Source organism: Salvelinus sp. IW2-2015, unplaced genomic scaffold (assembly GCF_002910315.2).
Source record: "Salvelinus sp. IW2-2015 unplaced genomic scaffold, ASM291031v2 Un_scaffold7211, whole genome shotgun sequence".
NCBI lineage: Eukaryota > Metazoa > Chordata > Actinopteri > Salmoniformes > Salmonidae > Salvelinus > Salvelinus sp. IW2-2015.
The window spans coordinates 7,617-23,097 of NW_019948471.1; the positions used below are offsets into that span (position 1 = coordinate 7,617).

General features: G+C 44.8%; 1 protein-coding gene across 1 annotated transcript; it reads right to left on the reverse strand.

Annotated features, from left to right (window-relative positions):
• Positions 1-35: 35 nt before the first annotated feature.
• LOC112079203 (sorting nexin-17-like) lies at positions 36-6,275 on the reverse strand. The gene is made up of 3 exons (XM_024145219.2): positions 6,179-6,275; positions 974-1,084; positions 36-488 (listed from the first exon to the last, which is right to left on the reverse strand). Exons 1-3 carry the CDS (start codon positions 6,227-6,229, stop codon positions 324-326), a joined length of 327 nt encoding a protein of 108 aa, XP_024000987.1. The 5' UTR covers positions 6,230-6,275; the 3' UTR covers positions 36-323.
• Between the last annotated feature and the right edge of the window lie 9,206 nt (positions 6,276-15,481).

Genomic DNA, 15,481 nt, shown 5'->3' on the forward strand with positions numbered 1-15,481 from the left:
CATACAGTTTGACACGTACGTTTGATAAATCCTAATGTACGCTCCGCACAGAACGCACTTCAACTGCCTCTGCAACGCAATGCTGCAAGGCAAACGCATCGTTTTCATTGGAAATMAACGTAATTCTGGTGTACCAAAAAAATGCAATGACGCTGTTGGTGTGATCGAAGCGTTAGGGTCCCCAAAAAGGCCAGGGCCGGCTCTGACTMRATGTGTGGGTACGAAGACCCACAAGCCACTGCAGCCCCTCATTATGAATTCAGATTAGTTTTTTTGTGGCCCCCACTCCATCCCTGGTATAAGAGATAGAGCCATTTGGCCTTTCAGATACCACTGTATCTCATTCCTATAGCAGTCCTCTGAATGGTTAGGGGAGGGGTTAAAGTTGAACGCTTACACGTTAATCCCCCYTCCACTCCTTCTCGAACCAGGAAGAGACTGAAATAACCAACCAGCTCATCAGGAAGGTCCAGTTGTGACGCAACAGCCTGCGAATCAGAACACAGGAGGATCATCTCTGGTTCATCTTTGTGTGTGTTAGATATGAAACCACAACTCCTATTTTCTGCTCTTACTCGTACAAAACATACGGTAGCTTTAAAAGCATTTTATCCACCGACTGACAGCTATACAGTCTCRGGGCAAGTCCTTCTCGTAACATCATTTTATGGAGAACACTTGACAGCTATATGTTATAGTAACAGCTGTTCAATATAATGGTTCTGAATCCATCTGGGTTGAGAATTCTGAATTCACTTATGGCTGAAGAATATCCAGAGTGAATTCTCTCTCCCTAAGCGTCCATAGGGTTCCTGGTAGTGTTGGTACAGCTATTCATTGTATAAAAACATCCAGTATATTACACTACTGTGTTCACTCTATGAATTCTTCAACACCGATTACTAACATCCGGTAGAAGTCTGAATCTGGATTATAAATCTGTGTGTTTTGAAACCCAGTCGAGACGGTTTACCTCGAGGACGTCCTCTGTCTGGTCGGAGGTCAGGATGTTGACCTCGACCTTCTGGCCGTTAGACAGGTAGATCTCCAGAGGAACCTCTTCGGTTGGGATCTGCTGGGTCTCCTATACGACAGGTTATATACAGGTTACAGAAGACAGACAGAATGTGTTCCATGACAGACAGTGTAGTCAGTACAGACCAGAGAGTTAGTTCTCTCCAGTCAGGGAAGTAGGTTTTTATCTAGCCCTCTCTTCCTGTAAGAGACACGGGGTAAAGTCAGTATATCTGGATTTTATGCTTCTATGACACCATATAGTTATATAATGTCTTGTTACAGATGTCCTCAAAAAGTATGACAATCCTACATTTACAGGAGGAAGACGACAATAAATTTAKAAGCAGAGCCGCTCGCACATTTGCCCCAGCGTCGTCCGGGTTAGGGGAGGGTTTGGCCGGAGGGGGGGGGGGAGGCTTTACTTGGCTCTAGCGACTCCTTGTGGCAGGTCGGGTGCCTGCAGGCTGACCACGGTTGTCAGTTGAACGGTGTTTCCTCTGACACGTTGGTGCAGCTGGCTTCCGGGTTAAGCGGGCGGGAGTTAAGAAGCGTGGTTTGGCGGGGTCATGTTTCGTAGGACGCATGACTCGACCTTCGCCTCTCCTGAGCCCGTTGGGGAGTTGCAGCGATGAGACAAGATGGTAGTCACGAAATTGGGAGAAAAAGGGGATGAAAATATATATTTTTTTATAATACATTTTAAATGTTTTTTAAAAAATGAATAAGAAATACAATTTTTTTTTTTTTAAGTCTAAGCAGCTATCCTTCTGCCTGCTTCCTCCTCCTCTCAGCTTTCGAGCCCATGCTGGGTAAATTAATGTTTAATCTTTCCCTGTCCCCCACTGCTAGACAGGAGGTGTCAGAATGTATCTGGATTGCTGGGGAAGTGTGTGTGTGTGTGTGTGTGGCTCCGATGAAGTGCCAAGGCCAGGCTGGCTGAGAACTCATTCTCTATTCTGCTGTTGTCCTTTCAGCATGAGGTAGGAGAGGAGGGAGGGGGGGAGAGGGAGGATGAAGGGATGCAGAGGAGTGAGAGAGGGGAGGGGGGAGAAAGAGGAGGATGATAAAATAGAGAGATCTAGAGAGAGACACAGGGTGTACACCACCTTGAATGACATATCTGATGAAAGTAGATTTACACCATCCAGCCTAGCAGCACAGCCAGGTCACCTCCTGGGGTGAATGATGGCTCTCAGTTCCATGCTCACACTATCAACCAATAGGAAAACTAGCCTTCACTGAGCAGCTATAGCATCCCGCTATGAGCCAATGGGAACACTAGCATTGATTTATTGTGAACATATCATCAATATTCATTCCAATCAATCATTTCAATGTTCCATCTATATGCTAACAAGCAACTGAGGAAGCAGTTTTCTAGGAAGGGAAGGCAGTAAACAAAAAGCTCTGGGTATACCAAACACACACACACACACACACACACGCACACACACAAACACACACGCTCCCTGGCTAGATTCTCTCTGTAACGTGCTCTTCTATGTTTTAGAGAATAAATATAAAATACCATTCAACGTAAGAATGTTTTTACATCATGACTTGACATACTGTATGATAGTAATGTACACACAATAACTCCTCTCACATTTAAAACGTCTGTTCTTCATTCGTTTATGGCAGATTACAGTAAAAAAACGTTAGAGAGGATTCAACGCCAACACTGGCTGGGTGTAACTGGGCGGAGAGAGGATTCAACTCCTACACTGGCTGGGTGTAACTGGGCGGAAGAGGATTCAACTCTACACTGGCTGGTGTGTAAGACGGGCGGAGAGAGGATCAACTCCTACACTGGCTGGGTTAACTGGGCGGAGAGAGGATCAACTCCTACATGGCGTGGGTGTAACTGTGGCGGAGAAGGATTCAACTCCTACACTGGCTGGGTTAACTGGGCGAGAGGATTCAACTCCTACACTGGCTGGTGTAACTGGGTACTGGAGGAGAGGATTCAACTCCTACACTGCGGGTGTAACTGGGCGGAGAGGATTCAACTCTACTGGCTGGGTGTACTGGCGGAAGAGGATTCACTCCTACACTGCTGGGTGTAACTGGGCGGAGAGAGGATTCAACTCCTACACTGGCTGGTGTAACTGGGAGAGGGAATTCAACTCCTACACTGGCTGGGTGTAACTGGCGGAGAGAGGATTCAACTCCTACACTGGCTGCGTGTGAACTGGCGAGAGAGGATTCAACTCCTACACGGCGGTGTAACTGGCGGAGAGAGATTCAACTCCTACACTGGCGGTGTAACTGGGCGGAGAGAGGATCAACTCCTACACTGCGGGTGTAACTGGCGGAGAGAGGATTCAACCTACACTGGCGGGTGTAACTGGGCGGAGAGAGGATTCAACTCCTACACTGGCTGGGTGTAACTGGCGGAGAGAGATTCAACTCCTACACTGCCGGTTGAACTGGGCGGAGAGAGGATTCAACTCCTACACTGCGGGGAACTGGGCGGAGAGAGGATTCAACTCCTACACTGTGGGTGTTAACTGGGCGGAGAGAGGATTCAACTCCTACACTGCTGGTGTAACTGGCGGAGAGAGGATTCAACTCCTACACTGGCTGGGTGAACTGGGCGGAGAGAGAATTCAACTCCTACACTGCGGATGTAACTGGGCGGAGAAGGATTCAATCCAACACTGGCTGGTACTGTGCGGAGAAGGATTCAACTCCACACTGGCTGGTGTAACTGGGCGGAGAAGAGGATTCAACCCTACATGGCTGGTGTAACTGGGCGGAGAGAGGATTCACCCCTACACTGGCTCGGTGTGTACCTGCGAGAGAGATCACTCCACACTGGCTGGTGACTGGGCAGTTCAACGAAAGGTGTGAGTTGGTCACAGAGTGATGTGCTGAAACAGATCGGTGTAACATATACATAGAGATCACACACACCAGAATAGAACCGTTGAGCAGCCTTCCCCCAAAAAACCTTGCCTGCTTCTCCACCATGCTGCTTTTCTTCCCTTCCACCAGCACCACACGCACCCACACACACACACCACACCCACCCACGTGTTAACTAGGAGAACTTGTGAATGTCAAAACTGTGGCTGAAAACATTACCAAGACTTAAGCAAATTACTGATCAGCGGTGGTGTTTGGTATTTGTCCACATGGCTGAACAGAGCAGCTAACAGCTCGCTGAGAGCTCTGTGACGTAGAACAAACTGACACACACCTTATACACACTGCTGAGACACTGAACTGGACTCTGACTCTCTGTACCTTAGCACGCACAACAACTGATGCTACTAACTTATTATTATTGCCTAAACTCTGCACAATGTAAAACACCCATCCCCTTCCCGAAACATAATAATTGGTGATGCCTTCCTGTATTATGAAATATAATAATAATAATAATAAATACTAGTATATATAAACTCAGCAAAAAAAGAAACATCCCTTTTTCAGGACCATTTTGAAAATTCGCTTAAAGAAATCCAAATAACTTCACAGATCTTCATTGTAAAGTGTTTTAACACTGGTTCCAAGCTTGCTTCAATGAACCTAAACAATAATGAACGCACCTGGAACGGTCGTTAAGACACTAACAGCTTACAGACGGTAGCCAATAAGGTCACAGTTATGAAACTTAGGACACTAAAGAGGCCTTTCTACATGTCTCTGAAAAACACCAAAGAAAAGATGCCCAGGTCCCTGTCATCTGTCATACGCGTAACGTGCCTTAGGCATGCTTGCAAGGAGGCATGAGGACTGCAGATGTGCCAACGGGCAATAATTGCAATTCCGTACTGTGAGACGCCTAAGACAGCGCTACAGGGAACAGGACGACGCTGATTCATCCTCGCAGTGGCAGACCATGTGTAACAACACCTGCACAGTATCGATACATCCGAAACATCACACCTGCGGGACAGTACAGATGTCAACAACACACTGCCCGAGTTACACCAGGAACGACAATCCCTCATCAGGCTCAGACGGCCTGCGAAAAAGCTGAGAGAGGCTAGACTGAGGGTTGTAGGCCTGTTGTAAGGCAGGTCCTCAACAGACATCACCAGCAAAACAACTCGCCTATGGGCAAAACCCCACCGTCGCTGACCAGACAGGACTGGCAAAAAGTGCTCTTCACTGATGAGTCAATGTTTGATCTCACCAGGGTGATGTCGGTATCACGTTTATCATAGAAGGAATGAACATTACATCGAGCCTGTACTCTGGAGCGACTTGATTTGGAGGTGGAGGGTCCTCATGGTACTGAGGGCAGTGTTCACAGCATCATTGGACTGGCTTGTTGTCATTGCAGCAATCTCAACGCTGTGCTTACAGGAAGACATCCTCCTCCCTCATTGGTACCCTTCCTGCAGGCTCATCCTCACATAACGCCCACCAGCCAAACTGCTCGTTCTGTGCGTGATTTCCTGCAAGACAGAAGTGTCAGTGTTCTGCCATGCCAGCGAAGAGCCCGGATCTCAATGCCATTGAGCACTCTGGGACCTGTTAGATCGGAGGGTGAGGGCTAGGCATTCCCCCCAAAATGTCCGGAACTTGCAGATGCCTTGGTGGAAGGTGGGTAAGTCTTCACAGCAAGAGACTGGCAAATCTGCTGCAGTCCATGTGGAGGAATGCACTGCAGTACTTAATGCAGCTGGTGCCACACCAGATACTGACTGTTAGTTTTGATTTTGACCCCCCCTTTGGTCAGGACACATTATTCAATTTCTGTCAGTCACATGTCTGTGAACTTGTTCAGTTTATGTCTCAGTTGTTACAATTTTAAGTTATGTTCACAAATATTTACACATTTTAGTTTGCTGAAAATAAAACTCAGTTACAGAGTTTATATATCTATTCTACCGAGCATTGCTTATTATTCATATTTTCTTATCTCTTATTTTGTTTCATATGGAGAGAACCTGCAAGGAAGCATTCATTGACGGTTACTCCATGGCATCAGTACATACGACTTATATAACTTGAAACACCCACAGCTTCCTGATTTGAACTGACACACACGCCTCCTGACGAGACGTCCTACGTAGAACAGAACTGTTCTGAACATAGATCAGCTACGTAAGAACAGAACAAATACACAGCCGGGAGTAAAGGACAGCTAGCTACACACAGAACAGTKACAAAGCCAGGGGTAATAACAACTAGCTACAGTACCAACCTGCTGGGCTTTCCTTAGAAAGCTGTTGAACATCTCGGAGGTGCCGAGCATGGGGTCCTGCCGCACTGTTGGAAGAGAGAGAGAGAGAAGATTATAAGAGAGACACTGGAGATTCTCTTTTTCCCCCTCTCTCACCTGTCCATCTCCTCATTTGAATTCCATGCTGTCACTTGTCCATTCAAACTTTAAAGAAAATTCCACCCAAAAACTAAGTTGGTATTTGTTTCATTAGTCCATTGTTGACATAGTTCCAAAATGTTTTGCTTATCAACAAAATCAGGTTTTCAAGATATGTAACTTTCAAAATACAGAAATCATCCCTGTATGAAATCAAATGATGCATTTTGCACCACTAGGTGCCCTTGGAAAGTTCCTCAATGAGCTTGACACCTTGAGAAGATCATTACCTGACAATATCTCACCACTCATCGTACTGGGTGACTTCAACTTCCATACTTCGACTCATTTCTTTCCACCTCTTTCTTTCCCCGGCTTGCCTCTTTTGACCTCACCCTTTTCCCAGTCCCCCTCCCACTCACAAGGCAGGCAATATGCTTGACCTCATCTTTAGGTCAAGCATATTCGCCTACCTATCTCACTGCAACCCCCCTCCAGGTCTTTATTTCTCTCTCCCTCGCTCTTCCAACCCTACCCACTCAGCCCCTACACAGATGGTCATGCACCGTCACAATCTTCGTTCTCTTTTCCCCAACTGCTCTCCTCTTCTATCCCATCATCACTTCCTTCCCCTAAATCCTTCTCCCTCCTGTCTCCTTACTGCCTCGTCGACCCTACTCTCCTCCCTCCCCTCCTGCTCTTTGGCTGAGTGACTCGCAGAGTGACTCACTGAGTGATCACAGAACAGAGCTGCAGGTAGTTGAGGAAAAGTAAACTTCCAGAGGTTCTATCATCCTTCCACTCCCTCCTTTCTACATTTTCTTCTTCTGTATCTGCTGCTGAAACCCCTTCCTATCAGTCTAAATTCCAAGCCTCTGCCTCCAATCCTGGGAAACTTCTTCACCTTCTCCCTTCCTTAATCCTCCACCTCCAACGCCTCCCTCCCTTTCTGCAGATGACTTTGTCAACCACTTTGAAAAAAAGGTTAACGACATCATTCACTCAGCCAACTGAGTCCACTCACAGGGAACTTTCCTATGCCTTGTCCTCTTTCTACCCTCGCTCTCCAGATGAAATCATGCGACTAATGATGTCCAGCCGCCGGACAATCTGCCCACTCGACCCATCCCTCTTCCTTCTCTAGACTTTCTCTGGTGACCTTCTCCCATTCCTCATCAACTCTACCCTGACCACTTCTGCGTCCCCTCTCACTTAAGGTGCCGGAGGTCGCTCCCTCCTCAAGAAACCAAGACCCGAACCCTCTGACGTCAAAAACGGCAGACTGGTACCCCTCTTTATTTTCTTTCCAAAACACTGAGCAGTGCGTCTCTTACCAACTCTCTCCTTTATTTCTCTCAGAATATCTCTTTGACTCTAAACAGTCAGCTTCAAGAAGGGGTCACTCAACAGAGACTGCTCTTCTCTACGCCAAGAGAGGCTCTCCGCACTACCAAAGCTGACTCTCTCTCCTCATCCTCCTAATCTATCGCTCCTTCAACACCGTATCCATCAGATCCTCCTTCCACCCTCTCAGTCTGGCGCCTCAGGCTTTGCACACTCCAGAATGCATCCCAACTTGGCAGGTCACTCCTACCAGTGGCGTGGAGAGATCTGTGTCTACACCACGTGCTCTCACTACTGGTGTCCCCCCGGGCTCGGTTCTAGGCCCTCCTCTGTTTACACGAAGTCACTCCGCTACGTTATATCCTCACCTGGTCTCTGGTATCATTGCTATGTGGATGACAACTACTTTTCACATTCCCCGCTTCTATAACCAGTGGCGACACGCATCTTTGCGTACTTGGTAGATATCTCAGCTTGGATGTTGGCCCACCACCTCAAGCTCAACCTCACAAGATAGAGCTGCCCAGAAGGCCTGCCCGCCTCCAACCACTCCATCACAGTTTGGTGTTCCCCTCCCAGGGTGCAAAGAACCTTAGCGTGACCCTGGACCACACCCTGTCGTTCTCTGCAAACGTCATAGTAGTGAATCACTCCTGGGTGTTCATGCTCTACAACATCTGTAGAGTACGACCTTACCACACACAGGAAGCGTGTAGGTCCTAATCCGGGTACCTCGTCATATCCCATCTGGACTACTGCAACTTATCCAGAAGGTGGCAGCCAGTCAGCGTGCTTCAACTTTCTCAAGTTCTCCCATGTCATCCTCCGTACACTCCACTGGCTTCAGTCAAAGCTTGCATCCTCTGAAAGACCATGGAATAGCAAGAGGAACTGCCCCTCCCCTACRTTCAGGCTATGCTCAAACCCAACATCCCAACTCATCCCACCTTTGGTCTCTTGGCCATTCCACCCCTACAGGAGGTCAGCTTCTGCTCAGCCCAGTCAAAGTGCTTCCCTATCCGGTCACCCCAAAGGAGGAAACAGCTTCCCCCTGATGCTAAGAGTCCCTGCCCATCTTCCGAAAACGTCTGCAACCCAACCTCAAAGATAATCTTAAAGATATGTCTTACGACTGTGCTGTGGTCGTCTCACCTTGCTATCGTAAAATGTTGGGCGATATATATTCCACAAAGATTGATTATATTCCATCTAATTGCACGTACACTTTCTTCACAATTTGAATTATATTTATCAAAAAACTCCTATACCAACAAAAAGTTGTGGCTTTGACGTCGAGAAAGTGATATGTCGTATTGGGACTTTTAGTTGGAAGGATGAACCCAATCAGAARGTTTAACAGCAACCTAAATCTGCGGGAATTCCCTTTAAGATGAAAGCACTAACTGTAAGTCCCTTTGGATAAGAGAGACTGCTAAATTACTCAAATGTAAAAGGCAATGTCACTTTTAGATCTGGACCTCATCAATCTGTAGTAGTAGGATATATCTACGTGGACCTCATCAATCTGTAGTATCCACGTGGACCTCATCAATCTGTAGTAGTAGGATATATCTACGTGGACCTCATCAATCTGTAGTAGTAGTATATATCTACGTGGACCTCATCAATCTGTAGTAGTAGTATATATCTACGTGGACCTCACCATTCTGTAGTATCTACGTGGACCTCATCAATCTGTAGTATCTATGTGGGTCTCACCAATCTGTAGTAGTAGTATATATCTACGTGGACCTCATCAATCTGTAGTAGTAGAATATATCTATGTGGACCTCACCAATCTGTAGTAGTAGTATATATCTACGTGGACCTCATCAATCTGTAGTATCTACGTGGACCTCATCAATCTGTAGTAGTAGAATATATCTACGTGGACCTCATCAATCTGTAGTAGTAGAAGACAGTAGCTGACTCATGAGGCAGTATAGTAAACAGCAGTAGCTGACTCAATGAGGCAGTATCGTGGACAGACAGTAGCGACTCAATAAAAGGGAGTATAGTGGAACAGACAGTAGCTGACTCAATAAAAGGGCAATAGAGGACACGACGTACGCTGATCAATAAAAGGGCAGTATAATAGAAAAGACTAGCTGACTCAATAAAAAGGGCGGATACGAGAAACAGTAAGCTGATCAATAAAAGGCGCAGTATAGTAAACAGGCAGTAGCTGACTCAATAAAAGGGCAGTATAGTAGAAAGGCGTAGCTGACTCAATAAAAGGGCAGATAGTAGAACAGACAGTAGCGGACTCATGGGCATATAAGTAGAAGACAGTATGATCATGAGGGCCAGTATGGAACAGACAGTAGCTGACTCAATAAAGGCAGTATAGTGAACAGACAGTAGCTGACTCAATAAAAGGGCAGTATGTAGGACGCGACAGTAGCCGACTCAATAAAGAGGCGGGTCATAGGTGGAACAGAAGAGCTGAAACTCATAACAAAGGGCGGTATAGTGGAACAGAAGAGACTCATAGCGAGTAACAAGTACGTCAATATAAAGGGAGTATAGGTGGAACAGACAGTAGCTGACTCAATAAAAGGGCAGTATTGTGGACAGACAGTAGCTGACTCAATAAAAGGGCAGTATTGTAGAACAGACAGTAGCTGACTCAATAAAAAGGGCGGTATAGAGAACAGACAGTAGCTGACTTCAATAAAGGGCAGTATAGTGGAACAGACATAAGCTGACCTCAATAAAGGCATTAGAGGAAAGACAGTAGCTGACTCAATAAAAGGCGAAGTTATTAAATAGAACAGACAGTAGTGACTCAATAAAAGCGGTATAAGGAAACAGACAGCAGCTGATCAATAAAAAGGGCAGTATAGTGAACAACAGTAGCTAACTCAATAAAAGGGCAGTATAGTGGAAACAGAGAGTAGCTGACTCAATAAAAGCGGTATAGTGGAACAGACAGTAGCTGAGCTCCAATAAAAGGGCGGTTATAGAGGAACAGACAGTAGCTGACTAATAAAAGGCGGTATAGAGGAACAGACAGTAGCCGACTCAATAAAAGGGCAGTATTGTAGAAAACAGATAGCCGCTCGAAGGGCGTGTACAACATAAGCTGTCAAAAGGCAGTATAGTAACAGACAGTAGCTGACTCAATAAAAAGGCAGTATAGATAGAACAGACACGTAGCTTGACTCATAAAGGCGGTAGGGCAGTAGTCTCATAAAGGGCGTAGTAGAACAGACAGTAGCTGACTCAATAAAAGGCGGTATAGTAGAAACAGACAGTACTCAATAAGGCTTAGTGAAAACAGAGCTGATCAATAAAAGGCAGTATTGTAGAACAGACAGTAGCGACTCAATAATACGGCAGATATAGAGGAACGACATAAGCTACTCAAATAAAAGGGCAGTTATAGAGACAGACAGACTGACTCCAATAAAGAGTATGTAGGAACAGACAGTTAGCTAACTTAATAAAAGGGCAATATAGAGGAACAGACAGTAGCCGACTCAATTAAAAGGCGTGTAGTATGTAGAACATACAGTAGCTGACTCAATAAAAAGCGGTCATAGTAGAAAACAGACAGTAGCCTGACTAATAAAAGGGGCGGATATAGATAGAACAGACCATAGCCACTCAATAAAGGCGTTATGTGTAGAACAGACAGTAGCCGACTCATAAAAGGGCAGTATTGTAGAAACAGACAGTAGTGACTCAATAAAAGGGCGTATAGTAGAACAGACAGTAGCCTGACTCAATAAAAAGGGCAGTATGGTAGAACAGACAGTAGCTGAACTCAATAAAAGGCAGTATTGTAAACTGACAGTAGCTGACTCAATAAAAGGCAGTATGTAGAAACAGAACGTAGCTGACTCAATAAAAGGGCGGTATAGTAGAGAAAGACATACTGACTCAATAAAAGGGCAGTAATAGTAGAACAGCCAGTAGCTGACTCAATAAAGGGGCAGTTATAGTGACAACAGAGCTGACTCAATAAAGGGCGTGTATAGTTAGAACAGACAGTAGCTGCTCATAAAAAAGGCGGTAATAGTAGAACAGACAGTAGCTGACTCAAGAAGGGCAGTATAGTGAACAGACAGTAGCTGACTCAATAAAGGGCGTTTCTAATAGTAGAACAGACAGGTGCTGACTCAATAAAGGGCGGTTATAGTAGAAACAGCAGTAGCTGACTCAATAAAAGGGCAGTATATGTAGAACAGACAGTAGCTATCAAAAAAGGGCAGTATATAGAACACATAGCTGACTCAAATTAAAGGGCGTATAGTTAGAAACAGCAGTGTAGCCTGAAACTTCCAATAAAAGGGCAGTAGTAGAACAGCAGTAGCTGGACTCAATAAAGTGGTGTATAGTAGGAACAGAGCAGTAGCTGACTCAATATAAAAGCGGTATAGTGGAACAGACAGTAGCTGACTCAATAAAAGGCAGTATAGTAGAACAGACAGTAGCTGACTAATAAAAGGGCGGTATAGTGGAAAAGACATAGCTGACTAATAAAAGGCGTATAGTGGAACAGACAAGTAGCGACTCAATAAAAGCAGGTATAGAGGAACACGACATAGCTGACTCATAAAAGGCGTATAGAGGACAGACATATGCGATTAATACAGGCTGTGAACCACAAGTAGCAATTAACGGTAAAGGAAACAGACAGTAGCTGACTCAATAAAAGGGCTGTATAGATGGAACAGACAGTAGCTGATTAAAAAAGGCGGATAGTAGGAACAACAGTACTGACCAATAAAAGGGCTAGTATATAGAACAGACAGTAGCTGACTTAATAGAAAAATAAAGGCGTGTTGAAAAGTAGCAAAAAGGCAACAAGAGACGTAGCTGACTAATAAGCGTATAAGAGACGTGATAATAAGGCGTATGGAACAGACAGTAGCTGACTTAATAAAGGGCAGTTATAGTGGAACAGACGTAGCTACTTAATAAAAGGCTGGGGTATTTAATTTATAGTAAAACAGACAGGTAGTGACTCAAAAAAGGGCATGTATAGTGGAACAGACAGTAGCTGACTTAATAAAAGGGCGTATAGTAGAACAGACATAGCTGGACTACAATAAGCGGTATAGAGGAAAGAAGTAGCTGACTCAATAAAAAGGGGCAGTATGTAGAACAGACCAGTAAGCTGACTCATAAAAGAGGCGGTATAGATGAACAGACCGATTGCTGACTCAATAAGGCGGTTAGTAAACAGACAGTAGCTGACTGCAAATAAAAGGGCTATAGTAGGAACAGACAGTAGCTGACCAAAAAGGCTTATAGTGGAACAGAACATAGCTGACTTAATAAAAGGGCGTATAAGGAGAACAGACAGTAGTGACTTAATAAAAGGGCAAGTATAGAGAACAGACAGTAGCTGGACTTAAATTAAAAGGCGGTATAGTGAACAACAGAGCTACTAAAAAAGGGCGGATATGAGGAACAGACAGTAGCTTGACTCAATAAAAGGGCGGTATAGTGGAAACAGACAGTAGCTGACTTATTAAATATAGCAGTATCGTGGAACAACAGTAGCCTGACTAATAAAAGGGCGGTATAGTAGCACAGACAGTAGCATGACTCAATAAAAGGGCGTTGGATAGAAGACAGACAGTGCTGACTCAATAGAAGGCAGTATATTGGAACAACAGTAGCTGACTCAAATAAAAGGGCAGTATAGTGGAACAGACAGTAGCTGACTTATAATAAAGGGCGGTATAGTAGAACAGACAGTAGCCGCTAATAAAAGGGTAGTATATGGCACAGTAGCCGACTTTCATGATCTCTGTGGAACATTTCCTCATAGCAACAGAATGACCAATCATGTATCAGAATACTTGTTAGTTGCTGCTGTCTGCCTGTAGACTGGTGTGGCTTTTAGTGTGGCAGCAGCTTACTTTACAAGTGTAATCCTGATCTGAGAACACCAAAGTACAGTGCTGAAACTGGTCTAATCTGTAAGAGCCACAACTATAGCTCTAGGGTCTGAACCTAGTGTATACTTTTCTGAGCACACCTACTAAGCGACTTACTTGGGCAAGGCCCTCTTGGCTTGTCCCTTCCCCTGACAACACTGAAATCAGACCAACTCACTGTTCCAATAGATCCATCCCAGATAGATCTCAGAACCAATGGGGAAAGTTGTAATTAGTTAGGTGCATATTGTACCCAAAAGAAACTTCCAGGTTGAGTGACAGTAAAAGTAATCCCATTTCCTTTTTATTTTGACTGTTCACCCTCAGTGTGGGTCCTTGTCCAGCGAAGGTGTAAAATGTACAAACAGTTTTATTTTTGTACTCATTCCTCCTCAGTTAAAGGTCCAAGGAACGTAGGTTTATGTTGCCCCATCCAACCTGACCTCAACCTACGCTTTTGGCCTAACGCTTCCCAAGCAGGTCATGGGTAAGTGTGGCGACACACACACACAACCACACACACACACACACACACACACACACACACACACACACACACACACACACACACACACACACACCACACACACACACACACAACACACAAGATAAGACATGCTTGGAACTGAACTGGCAGCAGTGCCCAGTATCCTCTTCGAGTACTGGCTGTTACCTCAGAACAAACCCTAAGCTTTGTTGGGCATATTTTCTCATAGTCTGGGAGCACACACACACACACTTCTGGTTCAGCGACCGCTTCCTGGGTGGGGATAAGTGTTAGGTGTTAGAAAGTAGGGTTTTGAATGTTCGTCCCCAAAAAGTCCTCAAGTATACTAAGAGAGTGTGGACGCATCTGTGTGTCGGGCCGGCCCTGATTGGCCCCGTTCAACACACTGCAGGCAGGTTGCCTATAGATTGATGAGTCCACGTAGAACTACTACTACTACAGATTGATTGAGTCTACGTAGATATCCTACTACTACAGATGCATGAGCGTCATAGATATAATTTACTACAGATTGATGAGGTCCAGTAGATATCCTTTTACTACAGATTGATTGAGGTCTACGTAGATACTTACTACTACAGATTGATGAGGTCCACGGTAGATACATACAGATTTGATGAGGTTCCACGTAGATACTACAAGATTGATGAGGTCCACGTAGATACTACAGATTTATGAGTGTCCACGTAGATATATTCTACTACTACAGATTGATGAGGTCCACGTAGATATATTACTATCAGATGCATGAGTCCACTAGATACTACAATTGGTAGGTCCACGTAGATACTACAGATTGATAGGTCCACGTAGATACTGACAGAATGGTGAGGTCCATGTAGATATCCTACTACTACAGATGATTGAGGTCCACGTAGATATATCCTACTTACTACAGATTGATGAGGTCCACGTAGATATCCTACTACTCAGATTGATGAGGTCCACGTAGATCTACAGATTGATGAAGGTCCACGTAATTACTACTACTACAGATTGTGAGTCCACGAATACTACAGATTGATTGAGGTCTACGTAGATACTACAGATTGATGAGGTCCACTAGATACTACAGATTGATAAGGTCCACGTAGATACTACAGAATGGTGAGTCCATGTAGATATCCACTACTACAGATTGATAGCCCACGTAGATACTACAGATTGGTGAGGTCCCTAGATACACAGATGATGAGGTCCACAGTAGATATACTACTACTACAGAGTGGTGAGGTCCACGTAGATACACAGATTGATTGAGCGTCTACGTAGATACTACAGATTGATGAGGTCACAGTAAGATACTACGATTGGTGAGGTCCACGTAGATATATATCACTTACTACAGATTGATGAGTCCCACGTAATACTACAGATTGTGAGTTGCACGTAGATATAAACAGATTGCGTGAGTGTCCACGTAGATATATTCTTACTACT